The 25,454-nt window shown below is 37.8% G+C and overlaps 1 protein-coding gene across 2 annotated transcripts in view; it reads left to right on the top strand.

The window, feature by feature from the left end:
• Positions 1-25,454, top strand: part of NELL2 (neural EGFL like 2) — a 146,212-nt gene that overhangs the window by 32,496 nt on the left and 88,262 nt on the right. For both annotated transcript variants that reach the window (XM_021384993.1, XM_021384992.1), the window contains exons 4-9: positions 532-705; positions 813-909; positions 5,203-5,275; positions 5,446-5,528; positions 6,535-6,663; positions 9,341-9,443. In XM_021384993.1, coding sequence (XP_021240668.1) covers positions 532-705; positions 813-909; positions 5,203-5,275; positions 5,446-5,528; positions 6,535-6,663; positions 9,341-9,443 — 659 coding nt within the window. The remainder of the gene's footprint in view (positions 1-531; positions 706-812; positions 910-5,202; positions 5,276-5,445; positions 5,529-6,534; positions 6,664-9,340; positions 9,444-25,454) is intronic.

The following is a 25,454-nucleotide window of genomic DNA, read 5'->3' as shown; positions in this document are numbered from 1 at the left end:
TAACAGTTTATGTATATAAACATAAAATATTAAGAGTTACTATTTCTTGACCTTGAATTTCTTTTGAGAAATTTCATTAGGAGAAATGAAAAGAGACATTAGCAACACATCCAAAAGCAAAAAAGCAGTGTTCTGTCTCAGTTCTTACTTACTTCCCTTGTTGGTAATGGCTAATAACGTACCTATCACGGGACTTGGTGGTGTTTCTTGTGCATTAATGCCTTTAGAGTATCCGTACTTTGCTTTCAGGATATAATGCAATTATTCATAATAGGATAATTATGTTTTCCATGAGATCGTGTTTTGTAAAGTACTGTTGCTAGAAGAAAAAATCTTTAGTCTGGGACCTTGTGTTCTTACATGAAAGATAGAACCTTCCATTATGTAAAACGTCTGCTTTCATCTTTGTATTCCTTCTGTCTTTCCCCCTCTTTTAAATAGTTCCTGCAAGGTAATGAGAAGTTATGTGATGTAAAATGTTGCTGTGCTGATAAGAATGGTTCGTGACATGGTGATGCATTTATGGTACAGGTATCTGGAATTGGAAAGCAGCGGTCATCGAAATGAAATCAGGTTGCATTATCGTACAGGCAGTCATCGCTCCCACACAGAAGTATTCCCATACATCCTGGCAGATGATAAGTGGCACAGGCTTTCCTTAGCAATCAGTGCCTCTCACTTGATTTTGCATGTGGACTGCAATAAGTAAGTAAAGAGTGTTATTTTATACTAAGTTGTCACTTCTGGAACATTCTAGCTCCCAGTAAACGAAAAGGTAACAACCTGGAACTTACTTTTTTCTTGCCTTTCAGAATCTATGAAAGAGTTGTGGAGAAGCCCTTCATGGACTTACCTTTGGGTACAACCTTTTGGCTAGGACAGAGGAATAACGCACACGGTTATTTTAAGGTACGCATTCCCTGAATAGAAAAACGTGAACTTAAATGAAAGTGGATGCAGTTTACTCCTCCTCTAAGCAGATAAAATAATGTAAATATTTCATGATATGAAGGGTCTGTCAGGTAAGACTTGTAGTTCAGTTCAGTTGAGGTTAATCAACTTACTGGCATGTGAATATGTAGGTGGGACATGACTGTGTTTGCCATGCTACTTCTTTAGGAGGTCTTGAGTGGTATAAAAAAAAGGTATACCTTGCAGACCAGAGATGGAGAGGAGTTGTACATGTGGGTGGTCATCTGTTGGAAGGATTCAGTGGAAATAAAGCAGCATTGATCAAATTGTCATCAGATTTGTCAACTTGTTAGAGTAGGTAAAAAACACGTTACTGTACAAGATGAATTCATACTGTGTCCTGTTCTGGGTTCCCCAGTACAAGGGAGACATGGAGCTACTGGACGGAGTCCAGAAAAGGACTACAAAGATGATGAAGGAATTGGAGCATCTTTCTGAGAAGAGAGGCTGAGATAGACTGGAAAAGTGGAGGTTGAGAGAGGGATCTCATCCAAGTGTACACATACTTGATGGTGGGAGGGAAGGGATGGGGGATCCAGACCATTCTGAGTAGTACCCACTGACAGGCTAAGAAGCAACAGACAAAATCTGAAAAACCTGGAATTCAATTGGAACATAGGAAAATAATTTACTGTGGAGATTGTCGGACCACGACAGAGATATTCAAAAGCTGCTAGCACATGTTCCTGGGAAACCTCTAGGTGGCCATGCTTGAGCAGAGAGTTGGAGTAGATGATCTCAGGAAGTTCCTTCCAACCTCAGCCATTCTGTGATTCTGCAGTCATAACAGTTCTTAGTGCCATGATGTGTTGTAAAGCGGTTTAAGACAGAGAAAGGTAAATGGCCAAGAGAAATGCAACTCCAGGAAATAAATATAGTTATATCTGTTTAATAGCTAGACGTGTATGTTTTGTCACAGAACACTATAGTCTAAGGAACTCCAATCTTATTACTGCAGAGGAAAATATTTCAACATGTTTTTTGCTTACCATTTCTCCTTTGATATAAGCATACAAACAAACAAATAAATACATGAGGGCTGATCCAAAAGTTATGCCTCCTACTTTATTACTTTGGTCCAAGACATCAAAAGTGGACGTTGGTGGTACGGTGGTAGAGGCAGAACCTTCCCACCAATATCCTGTTACATTTTGTTGCCATGCAACAGCTGGCAGCAGAGGGGCAGTCTGACAAAATGGCATCTGACATGGAAGTGTGTGTGAGGCAAAGATAAATAGGAGGCATTACTTCACAGCGACCTACACATATATGTATGTGTGTGCATGTATATGTATATGTATATATATATGTACACCACAAACGTCTGGAAGTCAATACTATATTTGGACTGCAGTGTAAATTTTGATTCTTCCTAATCCATTAGGTAGCATTCATTGGTCACAAGCTCAGACTGTGGTCTAGCCTTAAGTCTCTCTAGAGCTGCTTTGACAAATTGTGGCATCCCTGTGGATGCCTTACACAGTGCAGTCCCATTGCCCTCCCTGTAGGCAGTTGAATCCAATAATAAAATCAGAAATTATTAATGCATTGCCTAAACTAATCTCAGACAGACTTCATTTATTCTATGTATTTCTAGTTATATGCATATTTTTTAATATTCATTTTGTTTATTTGTGCCTTTTCACCTCTTTACTTAATTATATTGCCAACTCATTGTCACCATGAAGAAGCTCATTTCACATAGAAAAATAAGTACTTCAATTGTAGACTGCATTTTTTTCTTCTTACTTTTCAAGAAGAATAAAATGAACACTGAAAATTTTGCCTCAGCTACAAATAAAACCAGTTTAGTGGAAATAAACTGATAGCTGTTAGAAAAGCATTGATATGGCAAAAATACACTGTGCTAAGTGATTTCTTCAGCATAATATAGTACAAATGATTAAACTACCTCTGCAAATCTGACATTTGTACAGAAGGTACATCAGTCCAGAAGATGAAGACTTTCAGCATTTCTCAATGTTTTAGAGGGCCTTTATGGGCTTCTCACTACAAGAAAGGCATTGAGGCCCTGGAGTGTATCCAGAGAAGGGCAACAAAGCTTTGAAGGGTCTGGAGCACAAGTCTTACGGGGAGTGGCTGAGTGGCTGAGGGAACTGGGATTTCTTAGTCTGGAGAAGAGGAGGCTCAGGGGAGACCTTGCTTCTCCCTGTAACTAACCGAAAGCAATAGAACAAGATAGAACAACAATATTTTTAGGTACTCACTGCAGTGACAGCTTCCACTGACTGGGTTTTCAGAGATCCATTTGCTCAGTTGTTTCAGAAAATCAGGCTGCTTTCAGTGGGTCTTGAATGGCTTGACCAGAGGGACCAAAGTACTCAAAATCATTAACCATTTACTGAAATGATTTTATTTGGCTATATTTGATTTTGGAACTAATATTACTCCACTAAAACAATGTGTCAGTAGGCATATTCACACTAGGGCATAATTGTGCCTGTTTCACTTTAGGGTCTTAAGTCTGGGAGAGCAATACTGGCTGTGTAATTTCTGTATTGTATAAAGTCTCTGACACCTAACATCCAGAAATGATTTAATTTGAACCAGCAGGTATTTTGGAGCCTATGTATGGCGTCTCATTTACAGTCAGGAACTCTGATTTGGCAGCCCAGGGTGTCTCCTGCTTGTTACTCTGAGGAGATAATAGGTAACCTGAATTCCTGTCAAGTGGCAGAGTCCAGCTAATATCACAGCTGATGTGTGATGAATAAAGCTCCTCAAATAGCTGGAGAAGCTTTTTTGTTGGTTAATAGCTAAGTGATTTGAGTACTTGCCTGAATGTTCAATGAAATATAAGCTTCAAGTTCTCATCAATCTGAGTGGGTTGGACCCTGCAATTCTTCCTTTTCACAGAAATCCTGTACCCCATGTTGACATGAATTTAAGCTTAATGACTCCCAGAAAGGAAGGAGAATTGAATATGGTCATCTTTTCAGTGTGCTCTTCAAAGAGGACTTTGTTCCCACCTTCCAGAACAGGTGCTGTGGGAGGTCATGATGTGGAGTCCTATCTCTGGCATCCTTACTTTTCCACTACTAGATAATCTAATCTAATCTCCTTGCACATTTTGAGGAAGCATCCAGTTGTCCTAAATGGTAGAACACTTGTTAAGGGAGAAAAGTAGTCATGACACTTATGTACCTTTTTGGTCGCCCTTCAGTGATATCTTCTCCATAGGTCACTTAGGTCACCCTGAGTCATTCACTGAGGTCAAAATTATTTTGCTGTGACTTTGCAACATCCATCTGGAATGCCTTGTGTACATGGATGTAATTTGACATTTTGCATTTAATTAACATGGTGTTCTTATTGTCTTGAAACATTCACTTCATAAACACGCTGAAGCTTGTTGAAATTACTTTGCTTTTCCTTCTAAGAAGGAGTTTTGGAGATGCAGGAAGGGAATCCTGGATGAAAGAAACATCTGGAGCATGCATGATAGGATGGCTATTTGGCCTTTGCTTTTGGAAAGCAGCAAAGTGGCTGCTTATTGTATCTTAATGACTAAGGATGCATGTAAATTCTGCCTGCAAGCGTGTGATCTCTTCTGGGTGAAATGGAGCATTTCCAGATGGCATATTTCAGTTTCATACTAAGCTTCCTGTTTTCCCACATTCTTGCCAACATGCAACTCCACAGCTGTGTAAGAGATATGAAGCTCCTTGGCACACTGCATGCTTCATGGAAAGACCCATACCGAAATCATAAAGAGTTTGTGAGAATGTGTTTTTCCTGACTTAGATTTCTTTAATTCACCCTTCTATCTGACAGTGGTAGCCCACTGAAAAATTTGAATTTTATTTAAGAGAGTGTTTGAAAGTAAAACTAACTGCAGTAAAACTGCAACTGCTTTTCAAATTACTTTTAGAGGTCATTTTCAAGCTTTTTCTGCAATGGCTAACTTAAAATAACTATGAATTCAAAACAACCAAACTCTTGCCACATAATTACTTCTTGACATTTAATATTTAAAATCTTTAAAAATGATTCAGTATGCCTGTACATGTACTTCTAGCTATTTTACTTTCTCTTTATTCTTGTATCTCTGCACTGGGTCCAGAAAAGAAGCTATGTATTCATAAATACTGTTTTTATCAGGCAGTTTTTCTGTGTGGGCTTTAATGTTTTACATGGTGAATGAAAAACAATTTTGACAGGTAAAAATAATACATCCTTTCTTTTTTTCTTCTCTTCACGTGCACACAGGGCATAATGCAAGATGTGCAATTACTTGTCATGCCTCAAGGATTTATTTCTCAATGCCCAGATCTTAATCGGAGTAAGTCTATTAATTCTCATACCATGAAATAAAAGGTGTGCTTTGTGCCTACTTTTTGTCCTCAAGCTTTCTTAAAACTTTAACTTTCAGTGTACTGGTTGTCAGATTTGACAGGATTGAACCAATTGTACATACATTTTTGTTATTAATATGTATATCTATTATTCTAGCGTGCCCAACTTGTAATGACTTCCATGGACTTGTGCAGAAAATTATGGAATTGCAAGACATTTTAGCCAAAACATCAGCTAAGGTAATGTTTTCTAGGAGGCGTGGCCTGGAAGAACAGAGGACTCTAAGGATTTAGCTGCCGTGTTTTTGGATGATTTATGCATCTGTATGGTTGTGAATGTGGGTGTGTAAAGAACATTTCTGCATGTGATGTATATATATGCTTGCATTTAGATATCTGTGTCTACTGTCTATACATACAAATTCTCAGTTCAGAGAGATTTCTTTTTTTTTTAAAAATATTTTTTATAGATTTATATTTTTTAATAGCAAGCAGAATCCAAACCTCTAACAAGGAAATGCCTCATAAATATTCAAGCTCTGTCTTTCAGGATAACAAGTCAAAAAAACTGGACTGAAATAGGTTACTGTGCTTTTAGTGCTTATTGCAGCAAGATTTGTTGGTCCAAGATTTTTCTAAACCTGTGCTGACGAGGGAGTGCTGAGACAAAATATATGCAAGATGGGGAACTGAGAACCCTAAGTAATGTTTTTTTGCTTTTTCTTCTTCTTTTTTTTTTTCAGAAGATCATGATAAAAACATTCACATCTGCCAGTAAATATAGACTAGTCTTCTGTTTTTAAATGTCAAATCTTTAGATGTCTGTGAAAATGCTGTTACTTGGCTAATTGACATGCTGGTTGTAAGTGTTACATCCAGTCTGGCCTCTCCTTAGTTTCAGGTCTTTTGCATACATAACCTAATATCTGCAGGTAGTTTATACAGAGCAAGATTCTTGGTCAGTTCACATATACAAAATTGGGAAATCAAGAGACATACACCTTGTCATCTATTCACTTTGTTCCATTATGCCTCTAATGTTATAAGCAAAAGATGAAATGGATTGTGACTTGCATCTTAGAATCCATCTCTGAATGATTTATGGTTTAGTCACTTTGTATTTGACAACAGTCATTTTATTATCTTTGAATGCATGTTTGACAATAAGGGGGACAGTTTCATTCGTGTTTACACTAACATAGAAGCCACTTATGAATTCCAACCTTTTTGTGAACTATAAATACAGTTGTCGCAAGCTGAGCAAAGGATGAACAAGTTGGATCAGTGCTACTGTGAACGGACCTGCACAATGAAAGGCATGACGTACAGAGAATTTGAATCCTGGACAGATGGTTGTAAGAACTGCACTTGCATGGTATGACTACAGTTTGAATGGAGATGCAAAAACCCTGATGTTTCTCTGATTACATTTTTTTGGGGGCAAAAAAGTAAGGGATGCTTATAGACATGTGCTAGGTAGTAACAACAAAATGCAAGAAAAGAATTGTTCTAAATCTAGGGAACATTATTAATAAATGTATTTTCCTAGTATTTCAGTAGTGCTAGTATGTATAGCTCTCCTAGCTTTCACAGAATCACAGAATCATTAAGGTTGGAAAAGACCTCCTAGATCATCTAGTCCGGCTGTCCACCTACCACTAATACTTCCCCACTAAACCATGTCCCTTAGTACAACATCTAAATGTTTCTTGAACACCTCCAGGGTTACTGAATCCACCATGTCCCTGGGCATCCTGTTCAAGCACCTGACCACTTTTTCTGAGAAGAATTTTTTTCCTAGTACCCAACCTGAACCTCCCCTGGCGAAGCTTAAGGTCATTCCCTCTTGTCATATTGCTCTTACATGGGAGAAGAGACTGACTCCCACCTCTCCACAACCTCTTTTCAGGTAGTTGTAAATAACTGTAAGGTCTTCCTTGAACCTCGTCTTCTCCAGACTAAACAATCCCATTTCCCCCAACTGCTGTTCCTCATAAGACTTGTGCTCTAGACCCTTCACCACCTTCGTTGCCTCTCTCTGGACATGCTTCAGGGCCTCAATGATTTTATTGTAATGAGGGGCCCAAAATTGAACACAGTACTCAAGGTGCAGCCTCACCAGAGCTGAGTACAGAGGGACGATCACCTCCCTGCTCCTGCTGGCAACACTATTTCTGATACAAGCCAGGATGCTGTTGGCCTTCTTGGCCACCTGGGCACACTGCTGGCTCATGTTCAGCCGAGCATCAACCAATACTCCCAGGTTCATTTCGTCCGCACAATCTTCCAGCCACTCTACCCCAAGCCTGTAGCATTGCCTGGGGTTGTTGTGGCCAAAGTGCAGGACCTGGCACTTGGTCTTGTTGAACTTCATCTCACTAGCCCAGCAATCCAGCCTGTCCAGTTCCCACTGTAGGGCCTTCCTACTCCCAGGCAGAGCAGTTCATCCCAGCTTGGTGTCATCTGCAATTTGTTCATGCCAGAATAGGCAGACGCTATTCAATACACTTAGCCACCATGTTATTCCCATGAACTGAGCTGCAAACTGCTTATCTGGATAAATAGATATGTGCTTTTTATTACTGTCAACGCATGCTTTTTCTTAGCAAATTTTTTAATAGATCCCTTGTGTCTGTGTCATGGTTTTATGATTTTCGGTTATTGGTATTCCACATCATGACATCATGTAGTGTATGTACCTGGTTCTCAGAAGAGAAGGACTACTACATTCCCCAGGGGACTTTGCTCCCCTGTTACCATTTTCCGGTCAGAGGGAAAGATAAAAAACTCGCAGATCACAAGACCTCGTTCTCTCTTTCCGCCCGTCTCTCGTCCTGGCAACATCTCGCTTCCCAGCTGTCTTATCGTCGGTATTAGAGTAAGGCCTACCTTGATTTTTGGACATTCTCTCTCATTGCATTGGATTTATTAGCTTAAATTGTAATTATATTGTATCATAGTGTGTTATTTTGCATTCCGATATCTTATTTAGTAAATTAGTTTCTTTTCTCCTCAGATTGTTGCTGCTGTTTTTGCTCTCAGGCCCATTTTATTTACCCTTTTTTCCCTTTTCCCTTTCCTGGGGCGTGGGTCCGTGGGTCCCCCACCCCATTCGTCACGGAACCGGGCTGAACGCCTGTAAACCGTTGACAGTGTGATTCCCTTTCGTTCCCTTTGGTTACATCTCCAAAAGCAATAGAGAGAAAAATGTCAGGGTCATATGCATGTTCCACTATATCACAAACAAAAAAGAATCTAAGTGAATGGAAGATTCCCAAGAGTATCAGAACTCCAGAACTGATTGCAAGTATCCTTTCAAGCATCAAACTATTGCATCTTTGTTATTGTCCAGTCATTTAAAACTCATTAATTCCATTTGGACTTATTAAATGCTTAACCCAAAGGACACTGGTAACTTGTGGAAAGACTACTGCTGTCTATACTGCACCTTAGATTGATTTACTGTTGTCTATGATTTGCTAAATGATTCTTCTTAAGTTTAGTATGTCTTTGATCTTTATATTTCTGGCATGATACTAATTTTTATTTTAGGAATTTGTCACTGAAGGTAAGATTTAGTCCATGGTATCAGACCTTGCTGATAGTTATCTGAAATGCTTTGACTTTTGTGTTAAATGCATTGCATATTTTGTCTCTGGTTTTTCTTGCAGCTATGAAATTATTATCTTTTAGAAGTGCATTGTCTTTTATGTAAAAATCGGAAGGCTCAGTATTGTTCTGTGAGGTTGTTATTTTGCACTAATATGACAGTTTGCGGCTGATTGGCAGAATGCTTTACCCTGAAACAGATTTGCCTGTTAAAAAAACCTTAGATCATTATAATTTCAAAGAACACATCATACATGTCTGGAAGACTGTATGCAAGATATTCTAAAGTTATAGTTTCTATTCTTGTTATTAAAAGAACTGTGCTAAAATGGCTTTTTGTCAGAGTTCATTGTATTTAAAAATAGATTTTAAGTTCTTGTGTATGAGAACATCTCTCTTCTTGCTAAATATAACTACCAGCTAAGCACTTTTTATTCTTCTAGAATGGTACTGTGCAGTGTGAAGCTTTGATTTGCCCCCTCTCTGACTGTCCGCTTAATTCTGCCCTGGCATATGTGGATGGCAAGTGCTGCAAAGAATGTCAATGTAAGTTTTGCGGTGGGGCTTTCCTTAATGAATATTTTGTAATCTGCAAAGAAAAATGAGCTTTTATGTAAACACATAACTGAAAGAACTGGACTGTGAATGAAATATTTGGATTAAGGAATAGAGGGATTTAGGCTTCCCTGAAATATTTTGGGAAACTGATAACCAGAAAATGTTGATCTTCAATTGTGGCTATTTTATTTATGTCTTCCTTTTTTCTTTTTTTTTTCTTTTTTTTTTCTGAAAATGGGTATCTCGTATCAATTTTTAAAAAGAAAACTTATATATTTGAGAAATGTTTCACAGATTTCCTGTATGCTCTCTTTTAAAATAAACCGTTAGTGATTCCAGTTTTGCCTTGCATTTGTTTAGACCTGTGTTTCTGATATTATCTCAAGAAGATTGTACTTTCTACCTTAGGTTGTAGTACTAGAAATGAAGATTTGGATTTATGGTTCTTGTTCTTTGACTAAGGGAAGAGAAAATTTGTACTAGACTCCGGAGATCAGAAAAAAACAGTTGCACGGAAATGTTCTTTTGTAAAATGTCAGGCAACATTAAATAGGAAACTGGATAGAGGTATTTTAATATTTTCATTTAATATAGATTATTATCTTTTGGTTTAATAGCATTTTGGCTTTATTACAAATAGGGTCAGAGAAGGGGAATTTTAGGTTAATCAGTATCTAGATGGACTGTATATAGTATTTCACATTGATTATGGATGTGTGTCACATATGCAGTGGCTATTTTTTTAGTCTATGATAGAATCTATTCTTGAAATCAAGCATGAGATGCATACATTTCTTTATAATGTTAATGTTGAGTTTTTCTGTGTGCTTTCATCATTTCTACTGCTGTATAAAACTTCTTACAGGGTATAGAGATATATGTAACTGGTTAAAATGCTGTATTTTAAGATAAAATTTGGGAAGACGTTTTGTACTCCATTGATCTTGCTCCCATAGGAGTTTATTAATATTTAATTGTGTTCGAAGTTACACAAACCATCCCATTTTATGAAACCTTATTAACTTGCTCAAGTAGATTAATTCTAATTGAGGGGAAATTAAAATTCAAATACTTTTTTTTTTTTTTTTACCAGCTGCACAGAATTTCCATGCATATTAGATGGCTCAGGGAATTGGTAATTCAGCAATGAAGAATGCTTGGATTTCAAGCCTCTGTTTGAGTCTTTGACCACACTGACAGGGTTTGAAAACCCGATCCACTGAAGTATGTTTTTGTGATGTTCTGTTTGTGAATTTAGCCAGGAATTCTCCATCCAAATGTTAATGGAGAAGGACTCATATCTCAAGACTTCTTAGGAAGTTGTTATTTTTACTTGGATCCTTGACAAAGGTCAAGAAATGTGAATGGACATATGGACACTGACCTTGTCTTAAAGCATTAGTACTTCTTGCAATTGAGATACAGTTCTGGTACAGCACACTATCCATTTTATTCTGGTATTGCCTTTTTTATGTTTGTAACATTATCAAAAGCTTTTTAGTTTCCAGCATTGTTGCTTTTGCCAGCATGTAATTCAATTGATAACTAACATGCCACATACAGCTCCCTTGACAAGCTACCAGAAAAATGATTAGGACAAAATATAAAACCTTCTTTTGAAAAATTGTCCCTATTTTCACCTAATTTATTTAAAGTGCCTTAAAAAGGAGAAAGAAAAAGAAAAGAAACAAAACCCCACAATATTTTGTTTGCCCAGTTCCTGGGAACCAAAAGACTGAGAGTATAAACTGGAGTCATATTGACAAGATAAATTCCAATGAAAGAGTGTGAAGAGTTTAAGTTGGGGGTAGTGTGGATATAGGACTCTCACTTATTCTCCAGAAAAGTTTGGTGGAAATTCTTTTGTTCGTATAAGTGTGCAGCTGTATCCTGCCTTCTTGGAGTCTTCAGCTCTAGTTGTGAGCTGCTCATGGTCAGAGTGCTTACTGACCACGACTCTTGCTTAAGGGGTCAGATCTGACTTCCTGCTTTTGCATAGTTTCTGAAAATAACTTTTTTGTTCTCATTTCTTAGAACTGTGTCAGGTGATGTTGCATCTGCCTAGCTGATGGAATTTGAGTGCAGACATCTTATAATTTGGAAAGTAGCTAATTAGGGTTTGCTGCTCAGGGAGTGCCTATCCTTAGTACTGGACAACCAAATGTAAATACTGAGAAATGATACCCAATACCCTATTCTTTCACTGAGTTTAGTGTTAGTTACAAGACAGAACTGTGTACGGTTATTTGCATTTTCTTGCTGTTCTTTGTGATACCTCATACCAGATGATGGCTGTTTCTGCCAGCCTGTTGGGAGGGTCTGACTGTCCAGGCAGTGGTAGCTGTGGCAGCCTTGTTATTCTGCCTCTTTCTTTCTTCTGTGGATGTGCTAACAAAGCCACCAAAAATGAGAACAGCAGGGTGTGGTGTAGTGACAGCTGGCACAAAGAGTAAAAACACTCTATGCTTAATACTTTCACAGTGATCAGCAAGCAGGCTTCACAGCTTTTTGTTTTGAGTAATTCAGAAGGGATTAATTCAGCATGGCTTTACTCATGTAGAATTTGGGATTGTAGTCTAAAGTGGCTTTACATATACTACTAAATAAAATAGTGCACAGTCCCGTGGCCCTGGGGCTAGGTGGCACTTGTAACTCACATCCGCATGGCTGCAGTTTCTTGCCCTTCCCTCTCAATGGAGAATCCGCATCCAGGTGGCTGCTTGGGAATGACCACTGATAGGTGCTGCCCGCCAAACCTTGCCTGGCATTGCATCAAAGCATGCTGGCTATCATGAACTGTGTTAACGCTTGAACTATGTGGAGGACTATGGACGAGTATTTAAGTCAGTTGTTATTTACTTTTTCATTTACCTCCTTTGTTTCATTTATTAGTTCAGTATGGACATCACCAGTTAGGCTCTCTTAACTGCCAGTGAAAAGGACTGGTATATCCAGAGGGCACTTGGACTGGAGGGCACCTACAGGGGGAGGTGAGTCAGTTAGATTAAATACCAAACTTTTAGATAGGTAAAACTATGAGTTTAGTCTTTGCATCAGTTACTGTAATGGGTATCAGCTATGCCACAGTGTGATGGAAAGTGCTGTATTGAAAACCAAAATAATAAACCCACATCTTCTGCCCAAACTCTGTATCTTTGGTTGAGAACACTCAGACAACTCGTTCTGTTCTGTCCTGTATGAAGGTCAATGCTGCTGTTAATAGGAACGACAGTGCATTTGAATTATCGATGTATTTTCTGTCAGCCTTAATGGGATAGAAGCTGCTATGATCAAGGCACATGAATTGGCCAATGTGCTGGATTATGTTTCAGCTACAGGCAAGCTATTCAACACAAAATTTGGTCAAACTACCAGTGCATACATCTTAGATCAGTGGGAGCTTCCCATGGAGAATTATCCGGAGCCAGAAAGCAGAGGCTGCTTTCTTTTCTATTCTCAGTGCAATTTAAACCTATCTGAGAAGGTATGCGCAAGAGATCATTATTCTTTTCTCCTCTGTAAAGAAAAATGCATTGTGTGGTGATAGGCACTGATAGAAAAAGAAGATATTAAGCTCCCTTGCTGATCCTATGAAGTATCATTGTAGACCATGGACTTGACTTAAAATGTGCAAGGACAATTTCATTTATTTTAAGTGAATTGCGAAAGGACTGCCAATGTCTTAGTAGCTGAGACAATTGATACTTGGTCAGCAAATTCTTTTATGGTGACTTTCTTATTAGTTAGTGTATTAATACTAAGGCATCGCTTCCGATAGCTGTGATATATATGTATTTTTTAGATGGAATCAGTATGTTTTTAACAAACGAGCTGATTTTCATCAGCCAGAAGAGAGAGATCTTCGTAGTTTTATCTGGCACAGTAATAATTCCCACCACCAAAGACTGATCTCCAGGAAGAAACTGCTATGTTCTCATCACTGTCCTTCTCCCAGTGACACTGCAGAAACTTAGAGATCTAATCCCAACCTATTTATATCTATGCCAACAGATCTCCATGGAGGCTTAGATCTAAGCCACTATGTTAAGATCTGAAGGCTATGGTTTTCCATGCACTCTTTTTTTTTTTTCTGAAACAGGACATTAGGTGATTTTATGGTGCACTGTAGTAAAATCTGAACTATTAACACAAGTATTTTAAACAGATATAAGAAGCAGAGAGCTGTATCAGATCAGCTCCCACTTCTATTGCTGGCAAGTGTGGAGAGAGCTCATTTAAAGAGGTTCTGTGACTCAGGGTATTTGAACAAAATGATTAAATCACAAATACGGAGATGGTAGCTCTAATCATGTTAATGGGTTTCTGATGCACTGATTTCTCTTGCTAGCTTACAGAAACTTTTAATTATATAATCAAAATTAAGGGGATTTCCCCTTTTTCTCTTCCCAATGCTCTGGTTTTTCCCCAAAGCGATAGACTTCTGCAAACCCCAGCCTACTAACGCACAGTGAAGGTGTTGTAACAGCCCATCTGCTTCTCATTTGCAGGGCAATTGACCATCAGCAGTGGTGCAAAACTTGTACCTAGAATATTAAGGAATGCTGATCAAGCTTCTTTGCAAATTTATTAACATTTTTTTCAGGTGGATTGAAGTCTTATTGACTTATAGCTATGCTGCTCACTAAGTTTCATCTTTCCTCAATATTGACAATTTTTAGGGGGGCTGAAGGAGTGGCACCATCTTGTTTTATATGTCTTATATTAGTGGCAGCTCAGCTTCCAGCCTCAGCCTCCACCTCCTATGTGCCAAATGAGCTTCTTTTGTATTTAATATGGTACAGAGAAGAGCCTGTGGCTCAGTGTTTGAATGACAGGATTAGTGAGCACATGTGTGCTGCATTACATCTGTGCCTATTGAACAGGCTATCTTGTCCCTGCAGTAAATCAGAGGAGCAGACAGGCTGGAAAGCAGAGCCCAGCTACACGAGGCCAACTGAGGCATGGAACGTGTGTCAGTGCTGTAGGGGAGCCAGGGCTCAGAGGGACAACAGGTATTAAGAGTGGATAAAAGAGAAGGAGCTTTTCTGGTTCACTCAAAACAGCACGTGTATGTTCAAATCTTTTTTTTTAGCAGTGAAACATTGATTATTAATTTCCCTTTTCTTTTAATGCACATTTTAGATTATGAAGGAGGAGAAAGAGTCTTGCGTATTCAAAGGATTAATTGCCTTTTGATTACAAATATTTGTGTGGCTTTTTAAAGATACAAGTGCAAATAAATTGTTATTCTGAGATGACTGTTTTCATACGTGAAAAATCAGAAAATTTAGCCTACTTTCAGAATAGTACTAAAAGATGTCTGGAAGATGTCTGGCACTGGGTTATTTCCTAGAACCATGCATTTATTATAACCTGTTTTAGTCAGCATGCAGAACTTCTGAGTGTCATTAAGCATTTTAGCAGAATACTATTCCTTCAGCCTCTACTTTATGCAGTGATTCACATCAACTTTTTTTCTCAGGCCTTTGAATTACATACAATGAGAGTATCACATTGTAGTGACATATAAAATGCATCATATACAAGCTTGTACTACATGAATGAATCACGCCATACTTCTTTACAGTTCTGTTACTTTATCAACTTTATGTATGCTAAAGGAAAGTAGTATTTTTTATTTATTTAGAAATAGCACAAATTATTTTTGAGGGGAAAATGAGTCTACATTCATGTAGGTCAATAAAATCATTGGAGATACTTTAAATTTACAAAAGTATAGTGGAAAATCATAATTGTTGCAAATATCACCTGCGAACCCAGCATAGCTCATCCTATTGGACCTATGCACCTCAGAATCACAGAGGCTGAGGTTGGAAGGGACCTTCTAAGATTACTCTGTCCAGCCATATTCACCTGGATCAAAGTGCTCATAGGCCACGAGCCCAGTTGGGAATTATTGAGTACCTCCACAGAGGGACACAGTAACCTCTTCAGAAAACCTGTGCCAGTGCTCAGTCACCCTCACTATAAGAAAGTGTTTTCTTATGTTCAGGTTGAATTTAATGTGATTTACTTTGTGCTCACTGCCTCTTGTCCCATCAGTGTACACTACAGAGTAGGGTCTGGCTTCCTCTTCTTCATTCCTTCCCATGAAACATTTACAGACTTCCAGATCTCCCCAGAGCCTTCTCTTCTCCAGGAAGCTTAACATCTCAGGCAGCTTAACACTGAGACACTCCAAGAATGCTTTGGGTACTTTCTTGTGCTGAGCTCAAAGCTAGCTGAATACAGTGGAATACTCCACTTGGTTTTGGTAGGCAGTGTCAAGCTGTAAGGGTGTGACAGGACCCTTGACTCTAGCTGCTCGGTCTCTGGTATGTCTTTCACTGTAAAGCTACAGAAATTTTCAAACTACTCATTTACTACAGCAATATATCTGGTTTACGTCTGTTATACTTCCAGTGCCAGAGATGTTATGGACTTTTTGGGGCAGATTTTGTAAGCTGGACAATATGCCTATATAAGAAGGTAATATTTTTTTTCAGTAGCAGTTTCCCTCCGAGCAGGAAGCCCTCTTCCAGTGTGATTACTGTACTGTGTAAATTAAAAAACAGCTTGCAGTAACTGGACTTCTGAGAGTATTTTAGTTTCCTCCTTCCCAGTGTCCTTTGAGTTTCCTCGTTCTATGTTAGCTGAGGAAAATTAAGGAGCTTGGTGCATTATGCATCAGTCAGAATTTTTGTGCATCAAAGTGCAGCTCCTTCCCAGTCTGGCTGCCTTTTAACTATTCTGGATGTCATGTATTAGGGAGCTCAACTGGAAGACTGTAGATCTGGAGGCAAGATATCAATGTTCAAGGAGAGTTCCACTTAATGGTAAAGTGACTTGATTTTGGTCCTACTGTGTGCCTGAGGAAGGAATTATAAAAGAAAATGTTTAAGAAAATCCTTATTCATTAAGATACATTATACTACATACGTAGCAATCTATACTGACGAAGAAATTGGAGGCATAATATCGGTAATTTTAACAGTGGAGAATTGAAAATCTTTTTTACATTGCAAATTTTGCTGTAGGTCATCCTATGCTCTCCCTTTCTGTGCTTATAACCTATTTTTGCGTATAAGATGTCAGGGAAAAGAACCTATTCTTTTCCATTTCTTTTTCATTATGTTCTTACTAGGGAGTTCACAAAATATAAAATCTCTTCAGCATATTATTACTTTGTTTTATTTCTAATGCAAATAAAACATTAACATATGTTACATATGAATATTTTGGCTTGCAGACAGCTGGAACTGGCCAGATTGGCAGTGTTCCAGTCTTTAATATGTCACGACCCAAACTTCAGTAGTGCTGATTTCAAAATAACTTGCTTAGTCAGGTGGCAATAAAATAGATAAATTCAAAATCTGGTTCTATTTATAATAACAAAAAATATTCTAGGACGTGGATGTTCAAGTGGCTATTCATTGATTTCAGTTTGTTTGTTCTCACCAGAAATGAACTAATGCCCCTGCATCATTGGATTTTTATTTTCTATTTTTATTTATTTATTTATTTATTTATTTATTTATTTAGTGTGTTTTGTTCCATAATGAAGAGCACATTGCCAAATAAGCAGCTTGTAACTGATGTTCTGGTTTCTGCTTGGAGCTTTGCTCTATAGATTTTACAGATTTCTGTGGTATTAGTAAAAATTATCCTTAATGGGAAAATGTTCTGAAAAGAGGAGAATTTGACTCTAGTTGAAAACCTCAAGACTGCAACTTTTGGAAAAGATCATAGAGAAATAGAAAGCTGGAGATACAGAGCACTTCATGGAGCTGGCTAGAGCAGAATGCTTCCAGGAGAAAAAAAAGAAAAGGAATCTGGACCTGTTGAGACCCATGCAGTTTTGCAAAGACCAGTTTGCATCAGACGTGCTCTTATTATTAACAGATATACCATGTTCACAAGGGTCATCTAGGTGGAAATTTGGCCGCCTAGTGAAGATAATGCTAGGAGCCATGGGAGTCTACTTAGGTCCTGTGAAATGAAAAAATGGGAAGTTTGTGGAAGCTGAAAATCAATAAATTAAATATCGAAAATATAAACCAACAGGGAACTCTCAAGAATTTGATCTTGTTTTCCTGGCAATCTAAGGAAAGGATAGTAAAAATGTGAGTGAAATTAATTCAATGAGGTGATAATGACTTAAACCAGTGGTTTTCAGTCTTTTTGAATGCAAAAATCTGAACATTTTCCAGTGGAAATGTATAGTGAATTTATCTTTCTACTTCTTGTTTCATTTTTCTCAGCCATCACTTGCAGTTTTTTGACTTGTGGTCTGTAGATCTCCAAACTGTTAATGGTCACTCTTTCTACTCCTTTAACAAAGAGCTATAAATTCACATACTGTGTCCTTACACTCTCTCATTAGATTCTATTCACGTTCACCAAAGATCAGCATTCTCTCTGGGCCAATTTTAAAGTCTTGTGTGTAGGGTGTTTGTTTTGTAGATGTTTTCATCGTTCTATATCTGGAAGTTTAGTAGGTCATCAAGGCACCTAAATGAGAAATCAGTTGAGTAGGGCATAGAAAAGGAAACAATCTTGCAAATGTATGTTCTCAAAGATGCTGCTTAAAAGTAGCAGAATATGACATCAAAATGCTTCAATCTTATCCATGAACTTTTGTGGCTTTGTTATGTATAGAGTTGGTGGCATGATACCAATACATAACCACAGAATCATTTTTGTAATATTATTGCAGAGTTGCTCTAATGAAATGTGGGAATAAAAAAATACTTTTAAAAATAGATATTTAAAGTGGGCATAGAAAGAAATAAAAGAATTACACCCTCATTTTCATGTATCAGTTAAATGACCTTACCAGTTCAGTCATTTCACACACTTGCATCTTTGCTCCCATTTCCACTGTGAATCTTGGGCTCCCAGAAAACTCAGAGGAAGTAACGGGTTGATTCTTACAGTGTGAGCAAACAAAAATCCTTGCTTTCTTTTCTGTTCTCTGAAAACTAGTTTGTATACACCTTGCAACACTCGTCTGGGAACAGCTTCATCTGGGAAAGTATTTACCGGTATATTTGCCAGCTGATGTTTAAAGCAAGTCCTAATTATTCTTCTTTTCTGTGGTCAACTGATGATAGGTAGCAAGAGCCCCATCCTTCATTCTTTCCAATAAAGTTCCATGTTTTGAAGTCTAACCTCTTCTAAATGTTTGTGGACAGATTTTGAGGTCTGTTAGATACAATCCTAAAGAAGTCAATGTATGATGAGCCATCAGTCTACTTACTGGATACACAAAACACAATCCCCTGTTCTTCAGGATTTGAAAATTTAAATATAACAGAAGAGGTAAAATACTGGATACAGAGGCAAAGGTGTGGGGAAAATAAGTGAAAATAAATAAATGAATTGTCCTGTCAGACTTCTCTCTCTCAGGTGTGTCTATGACATTCATGAGCTCAAACTTGGAGCTGCTGGCACTGTGAACTATGTCTTGTTTTCATACTCAGGATTATATCCTGCAGGAAATGCACATATCAAGTTGCTTGTATTTGTTCAACATTTGAGGGCAAATTTTTCCTTTTCTTCCTTCTCTCAAGATACTTATTCCTGTTCATTTAGCTGCTATGATGATTAGAAGGAAGGGAAGGAGAAGCTATGTTGATTTTCTATTAGACTCAATATTGTAATAACATTATCTTATATCTTGAAAAAAGCTTTGTTAGCATTATTACCCCTCTCATTTCTTATGAAATACTGAAGTATTCCTCATATATTGAGTTGATGTGATCGCAGGCAATGAGAGGTGAATTCATTTTCTACATCTGGATCAAATTTCCTCTGACAAAAACAGATTATTCCGTTGGAAAGATGATACTTGTTTTTACCAGAGTACAACCCCAAAGTTCTTATCTGTCGGTTTGGTCATCTTAATACTACTATTCATTTTTAATTCTGACGAATATCTGTAGCTCTGCAACTAATGAAAAAAAGGTATTTGCTAATAATATATTGAAAACAAATTCAAGAATTATTTAACATAAACTGGTATTTTTTCTCTTGGGTTTTCGAGAACTTGAAAAAAATAAAAATACTGAGAACAGGTTTTGTAAAATTCATAAAGTATGTTCTCTTAATGTTATTCAACCCATCTCATTCATTTCTGAGAATCTTGGTAATGCAATGAATTATTTTTAAAGATGAACTTATTTTTTTTTCTGGACCAGTGAAATTGCAGAACTGTCTTTTGCTTTTTACAGATTTGATGATAAGTTACAACTCAAAATGAAATATTTTCTTAATATATATACTTTCTGACTCTTAGTTTCCATAGAAAGGTAAAGGTAGACAATATGATGTGGCTTACTATTTAAAATTATTTTTGGTAGAATCATCAGCTCTGAGGCTTTCACTCATTGATGCACTTCCTAACTGAAAAGGAATAGCCCTATTATCAGCTTCTATGAACTGCAGTGTGTTGTTTTCTGGTAACTGGGTCAGAGCATCAACAGGTGCACTCCGGAAAAATTAGCGATGACAAAGCAGAATCTGAGGGCATCTGCACTTACTGCTTTTGCATTTTTTGAGTATTGAACTGATTTTCAACATGAAGTACTCTTCTGTTTGGGAACTCACAGTGGATAATAGCAGCTTCTAGCAGCCTTCAGAAACAGAGGCATGATGTTAGGTGTACATAGGTTTCTATGTATTTAAAATTGTCTTTTGAAAAATTCCAACTCTGTTGGTATCAACTGGTTTTTTTTTTTAGATTAGTTTTTGATTAAATGCTATTTGATAATGAATGTTGAGAGTGAGTATATAACAAATTTGGAAAGTCAATTTGCATTACTGACTTTAATCAAGATTTCTAAAAATGTGTTTACCTTGATGTCTGTTTTAAAAGCGTTTTGCTGAACTGATGCTAAGTAGAGTTCTCTGGGGTGTTTGCGATTATGCCAACTAATCCTGTCATTTCTGCTCAAGTGAGGGAGGAAGATGGTAGGTCTCAGAAGAGGGATGGGAGGATGGGCAGATTCCTTATGCAGGAATGAAAATGGATGAAGGAGGAGGTAGGAGTCATTTCACAATTTTGCTCAAGCTCTTCATGGACATAGATGCATCTGTACAGGTGCTTTGAAAGTTCTGAGATCTAACAACAGTTATTTATATGGTGCACCATCTGTGCACTAATCCACCCCTGGGAACTTCTAAACACACTGGCCCGTCCCATGCCATTGTGCAAATAAGGCATACGTGACTATTGCTGCAATATCCAACTTAGCAAGGAGCTGCCATTTCAGGGGGAAGTGAAAGTGAAAGGATTTGGAAGGAAAGTAAACATAGTAAAATGGGCAAAGGTAACAGACCTAGATGATGTCAGATCTCAGGATGTTGCACCTTCAGCAAGAAAGCATTTGCAGCAAAGTCAGCACATAATTTATAGCTGAAATACTTGTGGAAGTTGCCTGGGCAAAGGAGAGTCTAGCTGGGAATGGGAATTTTTGTAGCATTTGTGTCAGCTGCTCAGATATGGGTGAAATCTGTGGGTGCTTAAATAATGTTGAGGCAAGCTTTTAATTGAAATCCCCAAGAATTTGGAAGTAACTGTATGTTTTTGGAGCACAAGTGCTTTGCAGTGTATGTGACTTGAGTATATGGAAATATCACTTTCAAGTTCTTCTCACAGAATTACTGAGTGGTTTAGGTTGGAAGAGGCCTTTGGAATTCATTTGGTCCAACCCCAAACAGATTTACTATTTTTGGGTAAACTTTGTAGAGTTACTGTTTGCGTAGGCTTTTTTTTCTTACAGCTGTCAAATGAAGCAAACTGTAAAAACTCTGAGGATGATGCCCTTTAGAGGAACTTGCCTTTTACTGTATATGCTCACATCATCTGTGTCCTCAAGGCTGCAGAAAATAACCATCTCCACAGTAAATCATAAAAATGTGTCCAAAAATTTATGTATAATTGGCATGCTCTATTTTTCCATGGTAAATCAGGGCAAAAATATGAGTACCATCCCAATGAAAAAAATGTATAATTCCTTCTCCTTTGTATGAAGTACCTGTGAAGCTAGGTAACAGTTACCCCACATAAGTGCTGCAGGGATAGATGCCCTCCTGCTCGTTGGCGGTCTGAGCTTACAGCATGGCAATGGAGAACACAACCTCTTTATATAATTAATATATTATAACAATAAATTAATATAATTATAAATAATAAAGTTATTGTAATAATAAATAATATGAATAATTAATATAATAATATAGTTAATATAATAATTAATGGTGCTGCTGATAGCTATTCACCTTTGATAGGTTTAAAACAGCGATTAAGACATGTGCCAACCTTCCACAGATCCTTACTGCTTGCAGAAATTCTCAGCACAGTTCTAATCAATTTGCCAGACTTTATCTTGCATATGGATCCCTTTAACTTGAGGCTTTCTGATGGGGGTATGTGTGAGTTTAAGTATGTCATGAAGTAGAAGGTGTTTTAGGGAGATATCTGTTTATTTTTCTACACCATTTTTTTCCATAAGCACTGTTCTTCAGAAAAGCAACTCTTGCAGTTAGTCTCTAGCAATATCAGTGGAGAGAAGGTGGAACTGAAACAGAAATTTCCCTGTGATTAGTACCTATCAGGATTTAATAAAATATGTTTGAGCCTCTACTAAGACATGATTGTGTCACTACTTTTAAAGATAGCTGACGAAAGGAGGCCATCAGATGTCTAATGCCACTTTAAAGAGGATTAAGCAGGCCTGTAATGTTTGCATTGGAATTCTCTTGGTCTTGCAGATTGCTGTGCTATTTATAAACCTTTAATGAAATTGTAATACAATAGTCATATAATATAATTAATAGGAACTTTAATTGCTTTTTGTCTCTTGACACCCTCTAACACTTTTGTCTTGGCATTGGATTTTATTTTTGACATTTTGCTGTGAAAGTCATTTGAGTACCGGATGGCCAACAGAGTTAATTTGGCAAGTAGGTGGGCATTTTGATTGCATTAGTCATGCCCAAGTTTTTAAAATCCTATATTTAAAGTCCAAAATATTCTAGCTCTGTTTAACAAACAGAATCTGGTCTGTTGCTCTAAAGCCAAAGTTGTCCGTGTCTGTCAGCGTAAATATTTTGGCTGCCACATTTAACTGAGTTAAAGTTGCTGTGTGGGTAGCAATAACGCCATTTTTAAGAGAAGCTGACATCAAACAGTATCCAGGTTCCTTGTATGTAGATACATTCTCTAAAATGGTCAAAGTGAAGTACAAGGCTTCATTAGAAGTCTTCTTGAACCAGGATAGTCCAATCTGCCATTTTTTTCTTTCCTGCAGATGTGGACAGATTATTTTAATTATTATTTGTTAAAATGATAACATTGTGAGTGCTGAGTAGTGGAAAAAGGAAAGCAAAACTTTGATCAGTAAATATGAGGACACTTCAGCTGATCTGTCAGAATGTACGATTTTAACACTTTAAGTTTTAAGCTTAAAGAGTGTTGCTCGTAGCACCCAATGCATGTGTGGTAGTAGTAGTAAGTATACCAAATGCATGTGTGGTATTAGTACTAAGTAAAGCACCTTCCCTATTGCTGAAAAGTAATTTTTTAGGGATGTAGGATTTTTCTTTTCAAAGTATTTCTCTTATTTCAGATATATCATCTGATTGGTAACATCATAGGTATATGAGGGAAAACTGGAATTCTTTTAATTCTGCCATGGTTTATGACATTAAATCACTTATAAGAGGAAAGTCTTGAATCTTAGTTATCACAATAGCACCCAAAAACAAACACTGAAATGGACACATCTCTGTGACTGGTCTGAAAATGTCTTGAGTTCAGTCTAGATATATTTGTATATTTCTTATTTTTGATTTATCTTTAAAATAGTGTTAACTGAATTCAGTGTAGGCTTATTTGATGAATGTAAAAAATTCTGTTACATTAGCTGTCTCCAGTTTCATCTGTAGTTTGAGTACTTGGCTGCATGACTAGAATGATGATATGTTAATAACACAATATTTCTCCATGGATAAATCTATTTTCTCATTGAAAATGAGCAAGTTGTTTCTTGCTGGCTTCTTTCATGCCATTCCAGGATAAATCCAAGTTAATTTCCTCATTCATCTTTCAGTGTCTTAGATCTTTGCTTCAATAGACATCCCTACACACTCACTTTGTGTCATGTGTGGTGCCCATTGGTTTATTTGTTGCATACTCCTTCCCAGACTCCCTGTACTGCAGCCCACTGTAAAAGTTTTACTTCTCTGTCAGGTCTGTTTGCCTCAGCAGAACTATAGTCAAGAGAATTTTTGGTCATGTTTTGATGTGCTTTTTCAATGTTCAGATGGAGTTTTTGGTCTTTAAGGATACCTCAAATAGCCCTCATTCTAGTGCTCAGATGAATTCCACAGAAGACTTCTCTCAAAGAACATATGAGATAGATGAATTACATAACTTCCTTCTATTTTCCTTTCCTTCATTTCCATTAATGGAAATGTAGAAAAGATGAGAGGTAGATGAAAGAATTTATGATTTTAGATTATCTCTCTCTTGAGACTAAACAGCCAGTTAATGGAGGTGGCTTACATCACAGATGCTCTTAAATGATTGAAAAAGTACTGTAAGACAGCCACATTGTGTTCTCAATGCAGTGGAGACATTCAGCATTTCTGGCCAACAACAAATAAGATGCAGTTAGGAACTGATTCCTTATTATTAGGAAATTTAAAGTCAGATTTATTTTTTTCAGCTGAGCAAGCTGAGCATGTAAATATATCTTTTCAACAGTGATTGACTGAAAAAACCCCTCAATATATTTTCCTGCTTGAAGTCTGAAATCACTTTGAATTGTTGAGGGGGATGACATAAGATGAAGCAAATCTCAAATCTCACTGCAGCAGCAGAGGAGCACCAGCAAGTGAGCAAATAAGAAATAATGCCTGAACCCCTGCAAAGATACATGAGATAGGGGTGAAAGCATGCCTCATAATGGCATGGCAGTTGAGAGAGAAAAATTCATGGCAGGTGACCATTATTTCTATATTTCTAAGATAAAGCCACATAGAGGTTCCACAGTATGTAAACTTGCAAAGTAGGATTAATGTGTCTTATACAATACCTCAGCCTTGATCTCTGAACAGTGGAGATTTCAAGGAGAAGGTAGGAAAATTAAAGGAATGAGATTTTTTTTCTTAATATCCTTCCCCCAGGCAACAGGTATGAGCAAAGTTGCAGAAGCATAGTATTAATTACCAGAATTAAGTTGTGCTTTCATAACTACTAAAAAATTTCACAAGGCTCCCAGTTACATCTGTTACTCATTGAGCAATTGTGAATTTAAGAAAATATCATAGAATCATAGAATCATAGAATCATAGAATGGCTTGGGTTGAAAAGGACCTCAAAGATCATCGAGTCTCAACCCCCCTGCCAAGTGCAGGGTCGCCAGCCACTAGACCAGGCTGCCCAGAGCCACGTCCAGTCTGGCCTTGAATGCCTCCAGAGACGGGGCATCCACAACCTCCCTGGGCAACCTGTTCCAGTGCATCACCACCCTCTGTGTGAAAAACTTCCTCCTAATATCTAACCTAAATCTCCCCTGTCTCAGCTTAAAACCATTCCCCCTTGTCCTATCACTATCCACCCTCACAAACAATCGATCCCCCTCCTGTTTGTACGCTCCCTTCAAGTATTGGAAGACCACAATGAGGTCTCCCCGGAGCCTTCTCTTCTCCAAACTGAACAAGCCCAGTTCCCTCAACCTTTCCTCATAGGAGAGGTGCTCCAGCCCTCTGATCATCTTGGTCGCCCTCTTCTGCACTCGTTCCAACAGCTCCACATCCTTCTTGTGCTGGGGGCCCCAGGCCTGGACACAGTACTCCAGATGGGGCCTCACGAGAGCCAAGTAGAGGGGGACCACCATCTCCCTCTCCCTGCTGACCACTCCTCTTTTAATGCAGCCCAGAACATAGTTGGCCCTCCGGGCTGCCAGCGCACACTGCTGGCTCATGTCCAGC

This window comes from Numida meleagris, chromosome 1, assembly GCF_002078875.1.
Source record: "Numida meleagris isolate 19003 breed g44 Domestic line chromosome 1, NumMel1.0, whole genome shotgun sequence".
NCBI lineage: Eukaryota > Metazoa > Chordata > Aves > Galliformes > Numididae > Numida > Numida meleagris.
This window is presented reverse-complemented; position numbering and strand designations above follow the sequence as displayed.